This window comes from Pyxicephalus adspersus, chromosome 1, assembly GCF_032062135.1.
Source record: "Pyxicephalus adspersus chromosome 1, UCB_Pads_2.0, whole genome shotgun sequence".
Classification (NCBI taxonomy): Eukaryota; Metazoa; Chordata; class Amphibia; order Anura; family Pyxicephalidae; genus Pyxicephalus; species Pyxicephalus adspersus.
Genome location: NC_092858.1, coordinates 130,775,537 through 130,797,431, shown reverse-complemented (window position 1 = coordinate 130,797,431; position 21,895 = coordinate 130,775,537). Strand labels below are relative to the sequence as shown.

General features: G+C 35.9%; 1 protein-coding gene across 1 annotated transcript in view; it reads right to left on the bottom strand.

Moving 5' to 3' along the window:
- The window catches only part of ANOS1 (anosmin 1), a 106,759-nt gene that overhangs the window by 70,953 nt on the left and 13,911 nt on the right, over positions 1 to 21,895 (bottom strand). Inside the window, exon 2 of the mRNA XM_072427389.1 lies at positions 8,198 to 8,245. Within this exon, the coding sequence (XP_072283490.1) occupies positions 8,198 to 8,245 (48 nt within the window). The remainder of the gene's footprint in view (positions 1 to 8,197; positions 8,246 to 21,895) is intronic.

The following is a 21,895-nucleotide window of genomic DNA, read 5'->3' as shown; positions in this document are numbered from 1 at the left end:
CTAGAAAACAAGATTGCTACATATGAAAGTAAACTATACGCTTTTGTTTTTTGCTGTTACATAGATGCATCGAATTGCAATGGTTTTGAAAACAGATCTCGTCTGTGAATAAAAAATGGGTTTGAACTATTCAGCTGGATGTACTGTATTGCTAGTATGACAGAAAATATACTAGATTAGCTAAAGACGCCACACACGTTTCTAATATAACATCAAAACTATTGTCTGGTGTTCACATTCATTGCTGGCATGCTCTGCTGTCTTTCTGAAATGTTATATTGTTAATACATTTATATAGCTGTTTTCACAGCATACCATTTGAGGATACTCACCAGCTACTCTATAAATCTTTATTTGTTTAGACTACTGTAGGATTGTAAAGCTGGAGCTTTTTATGCTAGACAATTCCTTTTCTTGTTTCAAAGACTTTTAACATTCCTTGAGATAGGATGAACAAATTTAGAACATTCAGTAGTATGCTGTACATTGGTCTAATAAAATTCTGTAAGGGGAGAGGAACTACTATTTAATCATCTGTCATTCAAAACCTTTAGAAAAAATATAGAGATAATGAAAGAAGATAATATGAAAAACCTGTGGAAAGCACTGTGTGCTGAGATGTTTATACCTGAGATTCTGAGATGTACTTAACTATTTTAAAATCTCAAGTGTCATCAGGTATCATGACCGGGCTTGTGTTCAAGGACCATGGGACTACTAAAAACTATTTTGCCACCATGGTCTTCCAATTCTAAACAAAGCCTTGTCACCATTTTTAATTAATCTTCATTGCAAAATGTGACCTATGACCCGATCAAGATTTATTTTTCATTTACAAGACACATTGCTTGTATGAAAACTCCCCCTAGACAGTTAGAGCCTGTCGTATACAGAATTTGTCACTGACAACAACTTACTAGTGGCAAATTCACTAGCAATGGAGAGTATTCAATATTTAATCTTGGTTTATGCTGATAATATTGTGTAGTTCTTCCCAACCTCTTAGATTGTAAGCTATTTTGGGCAGGGTGCTCTCCTCCTTTAACGTAGAGAGCTGTGTATTATATTGGCGCTATATAAATACAATGTAATATTGATACCGGTATTGCCTTTGGTGAAGTGTCACCAGCAGCTGAGTAGCCATTAACCATGGACCACAGTAAATCATCATCAAATCTAATCTAAGTAATAATGAACTAGTGCCTGTGGTATGCTGCATGTAATTCAGTACACAAAATCCATGTATCAAATGTATTAGAAACATATTTCTTCCCCAGATTACTAGAAATAGTTCATAAACTTGCCTAATTTACACATGGAATGACTTACTAAAGGAGTTTGGGGCTGCTGATATACCAAAGCAAATTATCACTCTACAAAGGATAATTCAAATAATTAGTCAATGAGGTAAAGATTTGCTGGGTGAAGCTACCCAATCAGATGCAAGCAATATTTTGTTTTACATGTACTTGCATGTGATTGGAAATTCTTTGCAAAGTGAAATTATCATGTTAACTACGATTAGTGAATTATCCATTGAAGAATGATAATTAACTTTTGCCAATAATACGTGACATATGTAGCTCTAAAAATGTTCTGTAAAAGAGCTATCATAGTAAATGGTAAGGTACCAAAGACTGTCTGCCTGGTGCTTGTAGGCTCCAGGGACAAAAACCTGGCCCTGCATAAAGATAGGAGAGTTTCTGACTGTCAAACTTGACATACTCTTGGCCACTAAATAGGAAATCTAAACAAAACGGTACTAAACATAACACAATGAATCAATCAAAAGTTAAAAACAAAACTCACTAAAATGCATTATAGTTTCTATCGCTATTCTTCTATTGCCCAATATGAGTTCAAGAACATTTTATAGCATTGCTAATTTTTATCTTCTCTTATCAGACATTAACATTGGATGGTAAAGCCTGCTGATGTCGAAAACTCAAAATACTGTAAAGATAGTTTAATAAATTACATTTATAATAATCCCGTACAATGGTTTGTACATAAAAAATCTGCACAGCCATACATATTGTTCACCTATTTTTAGCAATTTTATAGGCTGGTGTCAACGTTGCTATAACAGTCAGTGCCAATAGCAGTTTTCCATGACCATGATGCATTGAAGTTTATTCCCTGGGACTGAGTCTGAAGTTTTATAAGACCCATGGTAATATAAAATGAAAAGGTTTTAGCCAACTCTTGACCAGGATGCATTTCAAAGCTTTTCCAACTAGTTGCTCTTCAGCCTGATTTTTATCTTTACCAGCAAGCAGGGCAGTGAACATTTTCTATCTATGGGTACAGACGATGTAACTCTAATATTTCATCTTGACAAACAATGTAATGAAACCTGTCGGCTTATAGCATCTGTTCAAAGAACAAACACAAGCACACTATTTCCTGCTGTCAAAGCACAGGGGAAATTTACAACTCAGGGTGCTGAAAAGTAGCCAGGTAAACAAGATCATTTTGTACATGCTATAACCATCCTTTGCTTGTTGCGAGTAAGTGCTTTGTCTCTGCATATGGCCTGAGGCACTAAAACAGATTTAAGGGGCATCATAAACAGTGCTATGACAATAAAAAGGTGCAAGTTGTGAGAAAGAACGGTTAGCTGGGGAGATTAATGAAACCAGATGCAAACTTGAAATGAAAACTAAGCGTATGATAAAAAAGGTAATCAAATGAACTTGACAGGCAAAACAATTTTATTTAAATTACTACTAATAACTATGTTGTTATATGTTTTGCAACTATGTTGAAATTACCCCCACTAAACATGGAACAATAAGCCACTCGTGATCAATAGTTAATTGAAATACCAATTGATTATTGATCAGGAATGACCATTCTTTTGTTGATCAAGTGCAGTGTAGTAGTGATGGAGAGAGCAGTAAACAAATCAAATTGTAATTCAAATCAACTTGTATACCAGAAAAGGGCTCCTTTTTTTGAGAGATAGGACCTAATTTATTAATGTTCTGCAAGGCTGGAGAGGATACGCTTTCATCAGTGAAGCTGGGTGATCCAGCAAAACCAGCTTCACTGATGAAAGTATAATCCTCTCCAGCTTTGCAAAACGTTAATAAATCACCCCCAGAGAGTGAGAGTGAACTGGAAGTTGTCAGAGGGTGGAAGCCATCTCCGACAACCACCAGCCAACCAAAGCGCTCTGTGCTGTTTTCCTTTATAAACAGCATTGCCATGTTAAATATACAATGGTATCCAATCTAAGAGCTATTCTTTGCTTATACAAGAGATCAGATCAATGATTAATCAGATTTCTGCCAAAGTTGAGTGGCATGGTGCTATGCACAAAAGTAATCCAACGATCAATATTCAGAAGCCACTGATTACTTACTGCCCACAATTCAGTGCCCTGTCAATCAGGTTTCTTTTGGCTGCCCAGATTAACAAATATGATGTCTTTTGAATGTGTTGAAATAAATGAAAAGGATGAAAAAGCTGGAAGCACCGATAGCATAATGATTTAGCAAAAGTTTTGATTTACCACTTTTTACACAAGGTAAAATTCAATGGAATAAGTTAAATGTATTTAAAGACTGTATAATAATAAAGTGGTGCATTGGGGAATACAAACAGAAAACGAACCTGCTGATCAAGTTGCAAGAAAAAAAACGTTGCCTTTTTCTTTTTTTAGAAAAGGTCAGATAGAGTATGGTCAAGTTTTAAGGTGATAAATATTATTTCCAAAGAAAATGGACCTGGTTTTGGTGGGCCATCCATGCTACTGCATTTCCAGACGATTTGACAACCCAGTACAGCTAATAAAATTAAAGCAAGAAGTACTGATAAATAGTTATCCACAGTTTTTTTCCCTAGCCTGGATTTAACAAATGCTGTGATGAAGAAGAATACGTAAGAGCTTCAATAGTGATGAGTGACTTGGCTGTTCAGTCTTTTGAATGGTTCCGCTTCAGACAAGCTTCTTATTTTGTACTTTTGAAGAAACTGCCCAGCTGTTAAGGGTCAGTGAGTGACGTGTAACGAAACAACTAATCCTTAGAGACCGAAGCTTCATTCCCATGCGTCTTCCTATCAAGCTCAGAGTATTGTGGCTTCAGCCAGGATCATTTCACAACAGTAGGTTTGATAATGTTGTCGGAGGATTTGCATGTCAATTCTATACATATAGAGACTATTATACACCTTTGATTGTAGTTGCCATGGGGAGAATCAAAACTCTTGGCAATAAAGGAATCAAATAATTTGTTAATTCAGCCTTTTTTATGATTTTTGGTCCTAGATGGTCAGAGGTGAGGTGGAAACCTCCTCACCACCTGACCTTTGGCCATCCAAGACCAGATTTCCTATAAAGGCTGGTTTTGGTGAAGCCTTCTGCAATCACCTCTCCCCCTTCCATCTTTATGCCCGACTGCCTTTCTATGCATCCCAGAGCTGCCTATACTGATTCCTAAACCCCGTCATAAAGCTGACCCGCTCCTTTGAGCTCTACTGCTCCTGAATAAATTTTTGTGAAACACTTAGAGGACAATGTGAGGTTGTAGATCCATTTGAGTAAGCTAATTGTTAAAACTCTGTACAGAAGAAGAGTCTGTAGAGAATTTTGTTTCTATGATAAACCATGTTGGGCATGTATGTTGTCGTTTTGTAAAAATGTGTCAATTGTTTATTTGAATGGTTGAATTAAATAGGTGTTTTTAAGACTTATAAACCAAGTGAGAGTAATTGGATGCCTTATCCAATATACTTTCTTTTCTTCAATTCAATGTTATTACTGGATGAGGCTACATTTGTTACGGGATGTGTTTCTGAAAATCAAGGTAATTATTCATCCATTATTATTACTGTGAACCACAGATATAAAAGCTATTTATTTATTCTTCAACTTAACTAAGACAGCTTAAATTTAATTGATGGGTAAAACTGACACTCATTGACACTCATTTCTGCATTTTTTTCAGAGTGACACAATCGGACTGATTTATTAAAGCTCTCCAAGACAGATGAATCTGGGGGATCAAGCAAATCCACCAAAGTTCTCCCATGATAGTCTATCTTCTCCAGTCTTGAAGAACTTTAAATAAATAAAACCCGATGAAGGCAAGGTAAAATGTATTTTCACGGTTCACTAAAAAAGGAATATGGCAAAATATGTTCTACAGAGATGGTTTATTTATGAACAATTGACTTTTTTATAAATAAGACTGACTACTGAGAAAAAAGAACTGCATTTCTATTTCAGTGACAGAAAATAAAACTGCATGGTTACATATTATCTTGTATCCGACCCTCTATTTGACGTATTACAAGTACAGCAACAGGTATAATCTGCAATGATCCTATTCTTGGGCCATGCTGATGTGCTGAAGTGTCAAGGAATCTTGTACAAACAGAAGGCATTCTCTGAACAAAATACTAACTAGTATCATCCCATTTGGGAAGACACTAAGTCCTCTATGCTATTATTTTAATATTTTAAACTGGATTTGACCCAGCTAGAAAGCACCGCCAATGGAGATAAATATCAATCTTTGAGCAACAAGAGAAAAAAAGTCAATAACGTGGAATATTCATCTACCTTTCTTCTGTTCTTGGCTATTATGCTCTGTCAAAGGCTAAAGACCAAGAATCTCATGAGTATCATAAAAAGAAAATGATCCATAAACTGCAGACCACTTCTGTAATGTGGACATTACTAATCTGATTAGGAGAAGTGTTTAAATGGTGGCCAAGTATTTGACTGCAGATTTAATCTATAGTCATATTAAATAATCAGGTGGGAGAGAGCTATATATTTCACAAAGTCCTTCACATTAATCTTGTTGATTTAATCACTGAAGGGATTCCATTAAATGGAGGCAGATGTACATTCTCATTAATCAAGTGGGTTCATGCAGCTAGCTTTAGGTCAGTACAATTTTAGTGCAGTGTAATCTGTAATCACAGAGTTTAAAATTGTGGCTGACGCACTTGACAAATATGTCACTATTTCAAGTATGAAATTTCACTGTCTAAAAAAAATAAATGTAGATATTTCAATTACATTGTAATGTAAGTGTATTACTAAAGACTGTATTTGTATTCATTTGTTAAAGCAAACCTTTGAGCTGGTTATAGTTTCCATAACCTGACTATGGGATTGTAATTTAGGCAATTGTAGATTGTTGTACGAATGTTTATTTTATTTCCAGAGCACTCCAGGACTCTCAAAACACAGGGAACACTACTATGCAAATAGTAACCAGACCTTTCAAAGTCCCATTCTGGCTTTTCACAACTACTTTGTATGTCTCTCTACTGGCCTAAAGTTGTACATAATGCCCGATAGGTAGGTGAAGATTACAGGAGGGGGCAGTTCACACAGATATTAAATCACAGGCACTCTGAAAATTAAATGAACATTTATGCAGACACTTGGAGGTTCCATGTAAACCCTTGGCGAGAACACTCACCATCAGATAGCCTTTAGGTGCACTTTAGATCACTATGGCTGGTTATGCTAGAATAATGCAAATAATGGAATTGGTATCCTTAATATCTACATATTACAGAATGTCTGTATAGACTAGCAGGTTGAAGGCTATCTTTAGCAGGTAGCCTACACAAACTCCCTCATCAGATTTTCCATTAAATGTCAAAAAGTGACCCTTGCTCATGCAATAACCAGAAAACTTCATCTGAGGGTCAGCTACAAGTGACTCTTTAGGGAAGGGCACTATGGTAAACAAACCGTGCTATACAAAGTATTTTGATGCTGAAGTGTTGGGTGGGTATAATAAATTCTGGTTGTCCTAAAGGACCTGTTTTTGTGTTTCAAACCTTACTTTGTGGCTCTCGATATTATTTAACATGACATCTAAAGGTTAACATGACATTGAAAGGCTCCTCTGCCAAGTGCAGAGACAGTTCTAAATTAGGAGCAGATGACAGGTAAAACCCACCTCTGGCGATGATTGGGGGTCCCATGCTACTTGATAACTGAATGTTTTTCCAGTCTTTAGCCCAACATTTTATTAGTACAGGCTCTGGGGGCAAATTTCCACTGGCCCTCAGCCTAGTTCTTCCCTGCCTTTGATATTCTTTGATATTCCTTGAGCTACACTGTTTAATGGTACCTATGCAGAGAATCTGTATTGGACATTTATGGTTCCGTCTATCAAGCTACACCCATCTAGAAATCCCCAGCAGCTGTGAAAACTCTGTGTAATATTTTACTTTACCTTCAAAAGTCTAATGTCCATGAAGGCTACCCAAATACAATTATATTGTGCCCCTTTCTTTCTTTTCTTTTTATTTTATACACAGCCATGAGATTACAATAAATTAAATACACATGTACTGGTAAATGGTGCACTGTAAGAAATAGCAAAGATTACCTTAAAACAGAACACCAAGCAAACTGCTGAATACAAAGCTTAAATATGTTGGTTATTTTACCTGTAAAATAAATAGTAATTGTGTGCTACTGGTGTGGGGATTTACAAACCTCTGCAACTCCGCATAGCCAGGTGGGTCTATTAAACACAACATTTTTTACATCTGATGTTTTGGGCAGTAAAGCTACTCAATTATCCAAACAGAAGCCACACTCTTTTTACGTTATATAAAAATGCAATGGCAGACCTATACTTAGGATGCCTTCATTTCTCATGTACAGTTGACTCTATTTACATACAACAGAGGATTTTCATCATAGTTTGAGAAGAAGCATGGCTGAATTACCATTGTGTTTGATGTAAAGTATCCTTTATCTATGCAGCTTAATGAGATTTCTGTCTAAAAGAATCAGTTAGTCATATGTTTATGTGCTCTCTGGGTTTTCTGTGTCACAACCATGGTAAATAATAGGATAAAGCTGTCTTCAGCCCCTAAAGTATTAAAAGTATCTAAAATGATTTGCAGCCCCTCCTAGAGGAAACAAATGGGTTAAAGGAACAAGAGTTCTCAGTTCTATTCTGGACTTGTCAAGTCTTGAATAAGCACTATCACTGAAAAGCAATGTTTAAATGGAGCCCTCAACAGTGAAGGAGTTATTATGGTACTTAAAAGCCTTGGGAGTAACGACAGAAGGATGAATCACACAAAGAGAGAACATTTTTCCACATCAACTATTAATGGCTCATTTTTCTCACTTTCTCTTTTTTTATTTAAAGAAACAACTATCATGAAAGCACCAAAAAAAAAAAAAAAAAAAGATGCATTTTACCTTTGAACATTGCTTGTGATTCTGGCACCAAATCAAAGAGCCGTTGTTCTGTAACAAAAACAGAAAGCTCAGTTAGAAAGAAGAAATACACCGCGGGTTATTTAAACAATGATGTACATAAATGTTTTTTTGAGGAGGTAAATTTAATCATTACTTTGTTGCTCTGTGAGCCACAGTCACCAGGTTAAAATATACTGTACCACACGGAACATTTTTTGGTCAGTAAATTGCAGTATGGTAGTGGTCAGTCTTCCAAGCACACCATTATAGTAGAGTCCTTATTTCTACAAAAACAAATTCTTGTGTAAGGCTACATATACACGTGCAATAATTAGCATTAGAAAAAGAACGATACCGATCGAAAGAATATGCACAATTATTTTGAACAATCATATAGTGCATGAATGTACATGCTGAAACGATACGATCGTTAAAATATAATCCACCAATAATGCACACATACTAGATACGATTATTTGAACGAAGAAGGAAGTGACATGTACCGGAGAAAGTGTATCACAGAACAATCCACAATCACTGAACTATCGTAGCCCAATCGAATCCTCAGGGGCAGTCGTTCGTGTCCAGCGACATTTCTCATTCATCAGCGTCGTTGGCCAGTCGTTGTTCACTTTTTTTGTTAACGATTATCAGATGATCGGTCGTTAGTTGTGTCTTATGTTGTCCGAGGGCTGGGGGTTTGGGAGCCCTTATTGGACAAAGTGATTTGCCGTAGATGGAAGACAGCAGTCTTAAAGAAAAAAGTCTGCTTGGTGTTATGAAGGTTTGTAGGCAGGATCACCAGATGGCAGCTGTGTCTTTGTTGCTCTATATAGATGCAAAAAGATCATCACATGATTTGACGGATGGCATTCTGCTGTACTGCCTTTAACTTGTTTGCCATGCAACTTCAGACTGGTGTCTGCTTACTTTATGGATTCTTTAAGGACAAACAACAAGCTGCCAGGCATATGGCTGTTCTGCGTTTCGATGCTATAACAAATGGGGTTTACAAACATTTGTAATAACTGTACTTCAATGGTGAGAACAAGCAAACCTTTTCTTGCTGTCATTAAATTATAGTATGTAGCCACTTTCCTAATAAAAGTAACTGAAATATTCTGTAGCACTGTCTAAACAAACATGCATGAAAAAAAATACCAATCCGATTGAACCAAAGTCATAGTACATTTTCTCACTATATGAAAACATAACATGAAAGTCTAAAAGAAAATAACATAAAAGCTCCAAACAATAAAAAAAAGTTGTTCTTCTTGTGAGTATATGTAAACAACCACACTATAGTCCTTTGTAGGTATTAGTTAGCAATCATTTCATTACACAAAGCACTTAAAAGTGAACTTCACATCTGCAATAGGATCTCTTAGTTAAGGAGTATGAAACACCCACAGAAGACTTGGCAGACGGGGACAGTTACAGGCCAACAGCCTTATAGTTAAGAAGAGATTAGTGTAGTAGTTAGGTTGCTGGCCTCGTTCTGTGGTCAGTAATTGCCAAACCAAGGCTCAGCTAAATGTTATTGCTGGAATAGAGACAAATTATTCATGGCGAGAAAAAAAAAAGCCAAGAACTTTTACCAACATTAACGTCAAAGCTTTGATTTAGAAGTTAACAGTAATGTTTAAATGAAGTAACATCATGGCAACTCTAATGAAAAACATGTTAAAAGCTTGCCATTTAGGCTGCCAAAAAAAAGAAATCAGAACTTTCTTAACCAATTAAGACTCCTTTAATATGACTGAGCATATTTTCTCAAAACCTTTCCCAGATTCAGAAGATAGTTTAAGAGATGTTGGTACATAAATTAAGCAACTGTCTAGTCCTGCCATCACTGAGAACCCAATAATTCTCCTGATGGTGCCTGGCAACTGTCTAATTTACCTAACTGGCAAAGTCAAGGGGTACCCAGAATAACCAATCAAAAATCAATACCTTACTTTTGTGAATAAGTCTCACTGGACCCAAGCCCCATTTATAAATTGAATATTACATTCTTAACAGCTAGCAGGGGTTCTTCTTCTGAGTTGCTTAATGGACAGAATGTTTTAGGATCAGGACAAGTTTAAAGAAGCTGACACCTAAACTATAGTTAGTTTATACCCAGCATGTGAGTTAAAAACTGGGTAGGCTCTAAAATGTAAAGAAAAAAAAAATAGAAATTTCAGATTACATTTCACTCATAACTAGTTTTCCACATAAAAGCTAGGTTTATTGCATTCCAAGACAAGTCATACTTATTGGATGTACAGTCTTTGATTCTTTGCTTTGGTTTAATGCTTTGGTTTTAACAGTGTAATTGCAAGCCTAGTTTTTGAATCTCAGAACTTTGTATCAAACTTAAAAAAAGGAAACATTTAAAGAAAATGTGTCTGTCTTTAGATGCCTGCTAATACCTATGCATTTTCCTTGCCTAGCATATTAGTAAATGAATATTTAAGCCAATAAAAGTCCCTTACTAATATGTTCTTATTGTGAAGTGTGCAGTGGGACCCCCATGGAGGAATTTTATGTTAAAAGAGGGCAAAGATGTTCTTCACCTGGGTCACCTTCAGTCACCTTGTAGACTCCAATAAGGCAGTCACATTTGTAATATGGTATTGGTAGACATTAGGTGATATGCTATACTTTCCTGTTGGGGCAACAATGTCTTAGGATGTAGGCAGTACGAGCTTCCTGACATAGAGGCTCCACAGTGGTCTTGGTAATCTGGTGATATTTTTTTTCAAATCTGGTAAGGTTTTTTTTGCACCACTAACAAGCTCAATTTGCAATTAAATCCATGTGCAGCGCAGATCATCTAGATCCTCCAATTATGTTCTTGGAGTCAACATGCCAGGTCCACCAGACATGTTACATTTTGCAAACCCTTTTGGAGGTCCTAATGCAGATACACATGGAAAAGATTACAACTGCCAAGAGCATCAGATAATTAAGAAATGTTGTTTTTACGTTTGTATGTACCAGCATTATTAAATCATTTTTCAGGGAAATTGGAAGTAGAAAACAAACTGTTAGGAGTGTCTGCAAGCCAACTAATCATTGAAAGTTAATAATATAAATTTACATGATGACTCATAGACAAAAAACAAAAAACAACAGCATTTGGTGGTCAGATTGTGTGTATAAACCTGATATGTCATGTCTAGAGCTAACTTTACAAAACACTGTGACACAACACAAATATCTGCAAATTTGTAATTTGTTTGTATGTGTTTTAATAAATATTCAATTAGTATGTACTAACTACATAATTGCATCATTATTTAGATCATAACTGTATTAATCTATGGGGAATAATTACATTTTTGGTTTTAAATTCATTAGTAAATAGGAGTTTTTGTGAATGGAGCGTTGACTCAGGAACAGGAAAAATTGTATCATGACTCTGGAGGAATCAGACTCTTAACCACTTCTCAGCGGGGGAGAATCATAGGATAGCGCGTCTAAAGAAAATAGCACATTACCACAATCTTGTTCCTCAAACAGACCTTTCGCAGTGCCTATTATAACAAGACCCCCCAAAAGCAGCAGGAAATTTTGGCATTTATGTCGGCCTGTCAGATTATATGGTCATGTTTGTTTTACTAGAGATACTCTACACTGTATGTTATTAATAAGGAGTGAATGAAAGCTGCTAATCCTGTGGTCTGGGCACCAGTTGAAGCAAAGCATACTTCTACATCTGTCCACCAAATGGACCTGGCCTAGTGAATTTCTTGTAAATATAGTTTCTTGCTAAGCACAAATAATGCGTGTGTATTTGTGTAGATATAGTGGTACTCACAAAAGCATCTTCTTTTTAGATATAACCACTGTCTTTAGAAAGGCGACTTGTGAATATTATTATTATTCACCAACACATATCTTGTAACTGGCATCAACATCTCCATATCCTCCCCATTTTTAATGCTTCCATACATCTTATTCAGATTTATGTTGACATGATATTAACACTAGTGCTTCAGTGTTACATTACAGATGCCACTTAACAGATCTCATAATTTAGAATACAGTACACAAAAGACAGTATAGGTTATAAACACACAACAACATTCCAGACAAAACAAAACAAAAAAAACAAATAACATGGAAGAGGTATCTATGCAATATAGCAGAATTTGGGGTTACAATATATTGGTTTAGTGTAGCATAGTAGGTGACATAAATGCATTGATATAGGTAAAGTATATTGTGTATATTAGGTAGAAGGTATATTATGATAATTTATTTAAACCACTACATTGTAACAGAACAATATTATCTATGCATTTGCAACATGTGCATAAAATATGTAAAGTGTATTTTTTTTAAAAAAAGGAGAGAGAAATTACTCCAAGGAGCAATTCTTGATCAGCTATAACAGCAGGCTGACATTACAGGGCAGCTGCCTTATTGGCTGAAGTCATCTTTTGACCCCACTGGTGCCGTGTACTTAAGATATACTGAGATATACCACAAAACATGCAATGTCTGTTATCTTCTGACAATGCAAGCATTTCCTCTACCAGGTGATGTGTTTGACAGGTTGATTGATAGTTGCACCTAATTACTAATCATTAGGAGGACACATGATAAACTACAATTCCTTTTAGGTAACAAAGGTCAAGGCAAAGCTAACAATTTGACTTTTAATTTGTCCAAACTAATTTTGATAAATGGTGTCTAGAAAAAGCCAAGAAAATAGTATAATTGTGTAATAGCTTTATTAGTATTGGTGAAATGATTTACATGGTAAACTTATAGATCCATAACCAGTAGCTACAATAGATATGGACAGTGAAAGTGTGTTGATGTTCTGGTATGTCCTTTACCAAGATACTAAGGCTGCTTACACATGTGCAATATTTGTCGCTGGAAACAAACGATCTACAACAGATCGTTCAATAATTGTTAACAAAAAAGTGCACAACCACTGGTCAACAACGCCGTCGAATGAGGAATCTCGCTGGAAACGAACGACAGCCCCGGCGGATCTGAGAGAGGTAAGCATTTGGGAGGTTGGTGTTTCAGGTGATGGTATTTAATAAAAATAAGCTCTGCATATTATGATAAGAAATAGATAGGATGATCAAACACTGAGATCACCTCTTCAGTCTTTTTTCCTTGACCATCAGATCCCAGACTGGTGACCTAACCATATTGCTTAAATGCAACAAAAAAAGTCAGCTCACCAGCGTGGCTGTGCTTTGTGGTCAGACTATGTAAATCCTAGGATTTACATTTTCCTATATATATAAATGGATTGTTCTAACATTTCAATAATGCTGCAACTTGCTCTCAGAGAAGCTTGCACTCTAATATCCCTACCATAGTCCTATGCCATTTACTTTTTAAGGTTAATTTGTAATGAATGTAAAGTACTTGGATGAATCCAAAGTAAGCAAGGGGAGAACATGTAAACTCATGTAAACTCAAGGCAGATAAGTGTCCTGTCAAACCTGAAACCCTAGTGCTGCAAGACTAGAGTGCTAGTGACTGAATGAACAGAAGGAGTAAAGCATGCAACCTGCAAAACAACTCATAAATACCGTATATAATTCTATTTGAGTATTTAGCTACCTGAAGTTTAATTTTAACATAAAAAAGAACCATTAGCTGAATTTTGGATAGATTTGAAAAGTTGACGTATCCTTTTCAATGTTACCAAGGCTAATGATAATTAATTATTGTTCCATAAATGCCATTCTAACTGCACTGGGATATTTTGCTAATACAAACCAACCAGTTGTGCTGGTGCTAGCTTTTTCTGTTTTTAAAAAGAAATCGCTTAATCCAAAGCATAATAATTGCAGTTCATTTCAAATATACAGGTGCTCAGGATGTTATTATATAGATTCCAAGTACAAAAAAATTTAATTTTATCATCAAAGGAATTTTGATAAACGTCATTATTATCTGTTACAAATGGAATTTTGTTGAGGCCACGTCAATTGTGCCAAGATTACTTTCAGAAGAACAATGTTATTATTTAGAAAAAGCAAAAAAGAAACTTTGCTTTTCCTCTACTTTATAGTATGACTGTTTAACCACATTTCAAACCACATAAAAGATTATAAGCATGATGCTGTCATTGTATAAATGTCAGCTATTGCAAGTCATATGTCTTAGCTGTACAGAAAATCATTAGGATTTACCTCCGTGGCAGATTTTACGAACACCAAGTAAATGCTTCTTTTAAGTGTACATTCCTATCTAATGATGTTCTCATAGAAACATTCAACAGGGCATCAACACATTGTCTAACACTTGTCTAATGCATGTATACTAATAAAAGATAACCTGAATAAAAATGGTTTTAGAATGGAAGCTGAACTAGCCATTAGATTGAGGTGGTATGATTCACAATTCCAGCACTCGCTTGTCTCATTCCATAGATCATAAAGAGTCTCGCCCAATTTCACTTTAAACTATTTTATGGTTTAGAATGATATACAACGCACATTCTGTCAATGCACAGAATCTGAAATACCTTGTCACTTTAATGGTGAGATTATTCTTCATCAAGAATGAGTGCAATTTACAAAGAAACTTTACATTAAAGTAATTTCAAAGTCATTCTGTCATCATAAATTAATGGTACACACCTCAATAGCACTTCAAAAGAAAACATTTACAAAGCTTCTTGTTTCTGCACTTATTTAAAGAAACAATGCCACTTTGCCCATTACCCAGCTATTGGTTTTCTGTACTACTGGAGCCATCACTATCAAAGGACAACTGGGTATAGAGTGAACATGACATTCCCTATGTGTCAGTGCCTGAGCCTGAGCAACCATTCATCAGATCATGGGAATGTTGAGTCCTTACCACTGTAGACTCCATGAGAAACAAAATCTGCCCCCCAGCATCCATAACTAAAATATCAATATAGATGGGAAAAATAATTTAATTAAAAAAAAGTAATTATGATGCAATATATGGAATTTTTTAAGTCAGTATTTTTCCCTTTTTAGTTTAAAAGCAAACAAAGATATTATTTGTCCAGATGGTTTTCTGAAAAATTGTTTAATGTATTTTTGCAATGTAAGGCACATAATGCTTAGAAAAACTGGATTGGTAGAATTTAGAGAAGAAATAAAACCTAGTAAATATTTTGAATACCTCTTTTGTGGCCTCCTTTATGCCAGGCAAATAGGTTATAATTAATGCACACTTCTGCATAGACCTCCCACCTAAAAGAAGACCTCAAGCTGTTTTCTTTTAGTGCAGTAATTCATAGCCATCATTCTTAGTAATATTTAATGTACTGTCTGACCTTTTTATTCCTTGTACCTGTAAACTCCAGTTCTCAGCTATGATGACATTGTTAAAATGTAAACTACTGCAATGCAATGCTCTGTGCAGTGCACTCTTGTGTGTCTCATATCATTATGTTATGAACAGAGATGAGCAACACTGCGAGTTGAGAAAGTCAAATTTCAGCACAATGCATTGAAATCAATAGGAAATCATGATTTTTAAATGTGCAATAGGCTTTAAGAGGTATGGTCTACCAAAATAAGTTTTTTCATTTTGCATAGATCATGTAAGGGTTACTGCCTATCTCATGCTATGTTTTGCTGTCTGCACCCTGCTTTGGAGATTTTCAATCACCGCCCGTTTTTAGGACACAACAGAAAATAAAAGGAAACCCTCAGGTAGGGCTGAAAACGCCGCTTGGAGTTTCAGTGTACCAGAGGCACTTGCCAGCTAAAACAAGTTAGGAGTTCACTGGACCATGGGCTTTTTTTTCACTCTTATCTCTGTGTAGGGACTGCCATTTTGGTAGTGGTAGAGTTGGCTTATTTATGTCAGAGCATCAAGCAATGAGAAAAAAAGCAGCATAATAGTGCCATCACAATATGGCGCTCCATGTCACTAGTCAGAATACGCAGTGCCTGCAGATATACAGCTGGACGTCTGTAGGCATAGGCATGCCTAGACACACACACATGCCAGAAATGCCTGCATTTTCTGAGAAACATTTAGGACGAAAGGTACATTTTTCCAGATACCACTTAGACACCATAACCACCTTATATGTTCCATTTGCCATTGCAAATCATCACTTATTTAGTCCAGTTCCATTTTAGGAGCCTTTGCCTTAAAAACACCATGGAACCCATTGAAATGGAACAGTTCGTACAAATGTGTACTTCATTAGCCAAGTTGATTTGTGCCAAAGAACACACACTTTATTCCTCATCTGCCTTCTGCATACTTGTGCAGGAAGTTTGAGGAACTCATCCATGAAATTTTGCTGACTTTATAAAATTAAGCACACCCAAAAAGCCAGGTATTCTCTTAAACATTCTAACTAGATTTAGTGATTTTTTTAGCACGACATCAAAGGTAACATAATACATCTAATTAACTACATTGCTAGTAGTACAATTATACCGCAGGAACTGTTTTGCTTAAACAAGTAAGAAACAGGGGTCCACTTTTCACCTAAAGTGAAAAATCCCTTTAAATTAATAATTATAACTGTCTCATAGCTGTATTTCTCATACATGTCTGTTTCAATTTAAAGCTCGTTCTCTGGCTGGTAAAATTAATAGTGCTTTATGCATCATTACATTTTAACAGAACCTGCGGCTTATTAATTTAATGTATAAATTGTATAAATTTGTCTTTAAAAATAGAATGACATCAATCACATCAGAAAAATTGGCTCCATTATTAACCTCTTACATGGACTTGCTCTTGCAGGAAAAGCAGTTCATAAACTGGCTTTCAATTTCTAGATTTTTTATACATTTAAGGCACTGGAGTTGATTTACTAAAGTGGTGACTTTTCACTATCAGAAATGAATATTCACTTTATTATTAATAATTCTGCTTGCACACATTTTGATATTAATAAATAAACCAAGTGCATCAAGCTCATCTTATAAAATGAACAAGGAGAAGAAGAGCAAAGTTTAATGATCCCCAAATTGATCACAATTCATTTTAATAATTTGGATCAGTGCATATAGCTGTTGATAGGTCATAATGAATACTGCACTGTTTTACTGTATACATTTATATGGACTTTAGTGAAATATATACAACATTATATATATAGAAGATAATACAGCAGATAAAGGCTGAATGATCGTCATCTTTATGACAAGCACAATTTAAATCAAGGAAGTTGACACCTGTTTTTCTCAGTTATTCTGACCACTAATTATACCCTACAAAATACACCGCTAGCAGCTTCTATTACAATGATTTGTAGCCACTAGTTATAGTCTTCTCAGAGTTTTATGACATTGCTACACTGTGATAAATTGGACAGCGTCTGAAAAATTACAGACTTCATCCTGTAGCTATAAAGCTCTCAGAGTGGCCCGATGCACTCAAATCACTACATGTAAAATGTGTGTTCATTCATATAACTGTGAATAGTTGTGTGTACTTGTAAAGCAAGTTGTATTTACATATGGTATTCTTTCTCTTGTAATATTTGCATTTGGAAATATTTAAAAAAAAATACTTAAGTAGTCCTTTGAAAATACAGACCTATAAACTTGGAATTAAACCATTTTCCAGCATACAATGACAGTGCTGCGACCAAAGGTAACTTTAACCTTACACCCTTTACATGAAAAACCTGGTTTCTTTTTTTAAAGCTCAGAAACTGAAGACCAGTTCTTGCCATGGCCAAATCTTGTGCATTCTGCACATCCATACTGAATATTGAGTTGACCCATCACAGTAATAGGCCAACAGGAACGTAAAGGGATGGGGCTTAGCTACAAGTTTTAACACTATCAGGAAATTTGCTCTTTTTGGGACAACCCAGATACCACCCAATTATCATTCCAAGTTGGTACTGGAGCATACTGATGAAATCACCCACCTGCCCTCCTCTCCTATGGGGGTGTGCAAAGCAATAAAGACCTACTTCCATCTGAAGTTTTCTGTATAGGATGCTGTGCAGTAGAGAAATGAGGATGTAATCCAGCCCAGAAGTACTGTAAAGTGTATACCAACTGTTTTTTTTTTTACTAAAGCTGAATGGGTTTTGTAGGCTACTATAGCTTCTGAAAATACCAATTTTTTGGCTATCTGTCTGCATTTGAGTCCTAGACCTGGAACAAGCAGCGGGTAAGGTCAGAACTCCTTATATGCATGGTATTCTGGGTCAGCGACTCTGAAAGAATTGTAGCCATTAGATCAGCAGGATTTTCAGAAGGAAAGCTCTGCATAGGCAGCCCAAATTCTTCTCCCAGCATGTTTTCTTTAAAGATAAACTAAGTGGACTTTATTACTTCACCATATAACTGATTCCTTTGACATGGGTGTCTGGATTTGCTGTATAAAGTAGCTAATGATTAGAACGCCTACCACTAAAACTCTGAGATGTGCAATTAGCCTGATAAATAAAACATATGAACTTGGTTTCACATAGGAGTGCATTTGATGCTTCAATGATCTTCCATTAGTCTGCCATTGTCTCTGTTCACGCCACCTTGTTCTCATTAACAAGCAAATGAATTGCAAGGCTACTGGTTGCCAAGTTACACTCACCTCCGATAATGAGAAAAGCAGAAGAACGACAGCAATAAGGTGCTTGCTAAGTTTTGATAGGGAAAGACCTTGAACACTAAAGCAAAATTTGGTGCAAACCAACTGTGACATTTGCTGAGCATTAGATGCTAAAGTGCACCCCAGTTCTCCTCAATCATCCTACACTCATACAACATAAATTGCAGTACATGCATGATTATTGGGAACATTTGCCCCCTAAAGGAGAGCTAGAGCCTCAGCAAGACATGGGATTTCTATATCTACCAACCCTCCCCCACACAAAGACCCATAAAAACACATTCTACTAACAAGTTCTTTGCAACTAAGACGAATGATATATTTACCTAACTGCTGGATCCTATTGCTGGATCCTACTGCAGGTCATCACTGTTCCTCTAACAAGCCAATTAGTGGCTCTGTCTATAGATAGTGTAAATTGCGACAGTGTTCACATAACACCATGGCAGAACTGTAGAGTAGCTAGTTGCTTAGTTGCAAAGTAAATGCCAGAGCATTTGGGGTTAAACCGGAAGGTCCTAGTGAGAGTGTGGGTCCACCTGCAAAAATAGCATGAGATGCCTGAAGCCTTTTTACTGATGTTGGGAAAATGTTCTTAGCAACTTGTAACACTTACAAAAAGTATGAAAAAGTATTAAGTATGAAAAAAAATATTACAAACATATGTATACGTATGATAGTTTTATTAGTGAATATGCACATGGAAGTGGTGTAATTTGATAATAACATTTCACCTGATAGAGTAGTCCAATCAATTTTCCAAATAATCTTTGCTTGGTTGGACAACCCAAAACTTAGCGCACACATGGACAATAATGGGATGGGGTTGATAACAGGACAGACAGCTCTTGATTGCATTTGCTTCATTGTTCACACACATAGCCCAATGAAGAGTTTCATTGGATATTTTACCACTAAAATGTCCATATTTTAGTAGACAAAACGCTTAGTTTGGATTTTTTTTTTTTAAGATTCTTAAATTCCTGGCCCTTTCTATCCTATCCTACCAGGGTGGTTTACAGCTCCTGCTGAAGAAGAAATTTTACAAGAAATTACTAAGTAAATATAAAACTGCATAGGCCACAGTGCTTCCAATGCATTTTATTAAGGAAGAAAATGGTTATAAGAGATTCCACCCCCGCCTACCAACATTCCCTTGTACTAATAGATTATTCTCTCCATTCTGCTTTCAGGCTTGTTCTCACCATAAACACAAGTGTTCACACCATAACAATATGATGAAAACAGGACAAAAAAATCTGCACACAGCATTCTTAGCATAATTTTACCTCCAATTACACATCATAGAGTTCCTTGCTTGCAAATGTTCTGAAATATTGTCCAAATCAATTACATTGAAAATGAAACTACCTCAACACAGCCAGAAAGAAATCATTAAAAAATGTCAATCTGTTAAAAACGCCAATGGTAATTAGCCTTCAAGTAATAATATTACTTGTGTTATTACTGAGCATCTTAAAGTGAACACTTTCTTTTTCCTTATAATTATCTCCACCAGCTATTTCAAATATGCTTCCCCTAAACAGGATGCCCAAACATGCTGATCAGATTTGGACTTTTTAGAAAAAGTAAACATCCAAGCTCATGTCCATGTCCATCTCCAGCCTTTCCCTGTCACGTAGTATCTTTCACACCTGGGATGCAAGGTGGTGCAACCCAGCGGTGAAGTAAATGGGGCTCTGGGGGCAGACTGATGGAATGTTTCTGTTCACTGATTACTGAAGACATTTTGCTTATGAAGTGAGTGGATCACACTTGACAGCCAGTCTTGGCAAAAGAAAGTTGCAGCATTACTGGTGTAAAAAGTTTTCAGCAGAGGTTTTCTGTACATTTAATATAATTTTGCTACATAATATTCAATCTATGATTATACCATGGCTGTATATAATACTACTGTACAACTTCCTAAACTCTTCTATGTCTTTTGGTTGCTATTTCAGCATTTCTTTATAAAAAACTAAATTCAGTACAACAGCTGTGTGTAAAGTACTTCAGAGGAAAGGTGTCAATCAGTGTTTTCTCTTTTCGCATGGAAAATTCCTGCTGAATATATAATATTTCTGTAACACTGTAGGTATCCAAATGAAATATAGTTTTTAAGAACTACATATCACGTACTTACCAAGAATGTGTTTGGCTGAAAGGAAACACCCATAAAAGAGGAGATCCTGGAACCCATTAACGGACATGCAGCAAGGAGCATAGAGGAAAACTGGCAAGCATCAACTACAACAATATTGAGTAACACCTACTGCAATCATGCGCAAAGTAGCTGCTTACTTTACATTCCAAAATCTGTTAAACTGATACCACCTGGCTTTAACGGTTTTTTACGTGTTCTCTCAGAACTGACAGAGGAAAGTACAGTATTAGCTTGCAACTGAAATCAATGTAACTGAAGGAAATGTTCCGAAATGCCAATATTTTTTGTAGCAAACATTTTCCTTTAACAGTGAACGAGTCAAAAAAATTAACTACGGTTGTCCTGATCTGCCCTGGTTGCCTCTTCCTCTGTTCTCCTCCTAATAGGTCCTTCTTTGGGTATATTCGGTTATATTCGGCTTTAAAATAAATAGCTTGTTTTGTAAAGCATTTTACCCACCACCACTTATTTTTTCCAACACAATATCTAGGCCACCCAATACAGCCTATACTAAACTGCAGAGAATGTACTTAGGAAGAAAAAAACACAAAGATCTTAGGCTGAAGGCCACACACTAAATAATTTCATATCTATTTTACAGCCAACTCATTTTATCTATCCAAGCTGCTATAATTCTCTTTTATTAAAATATAATTAAGTATATCCTTAATGAAATAACTCAGCTACACATAAAATGCTTTGGCAGCTTTCATTTGCTTCTCTTTGTAATATGAACTTAAAACTGTCTTACTTTACAAGGTGTTAAGTATTCATTGGGGCCCAGACAAAAGGTTAGCCTATGCAACCATAAATGCAAGCTAATATCAGCATTATGACCTAAAATAACATCCCCAAATAGCCATAAAAGACCATGCATTATTCAATCATATTTCAATGAACATTCCATTCTTCCAGCAAATGATAATATAGTAATTGTAAAACAACAGTAACCCCTTGTGACCACCCGAAAATGATGCTACCTGTAATCTGAGATG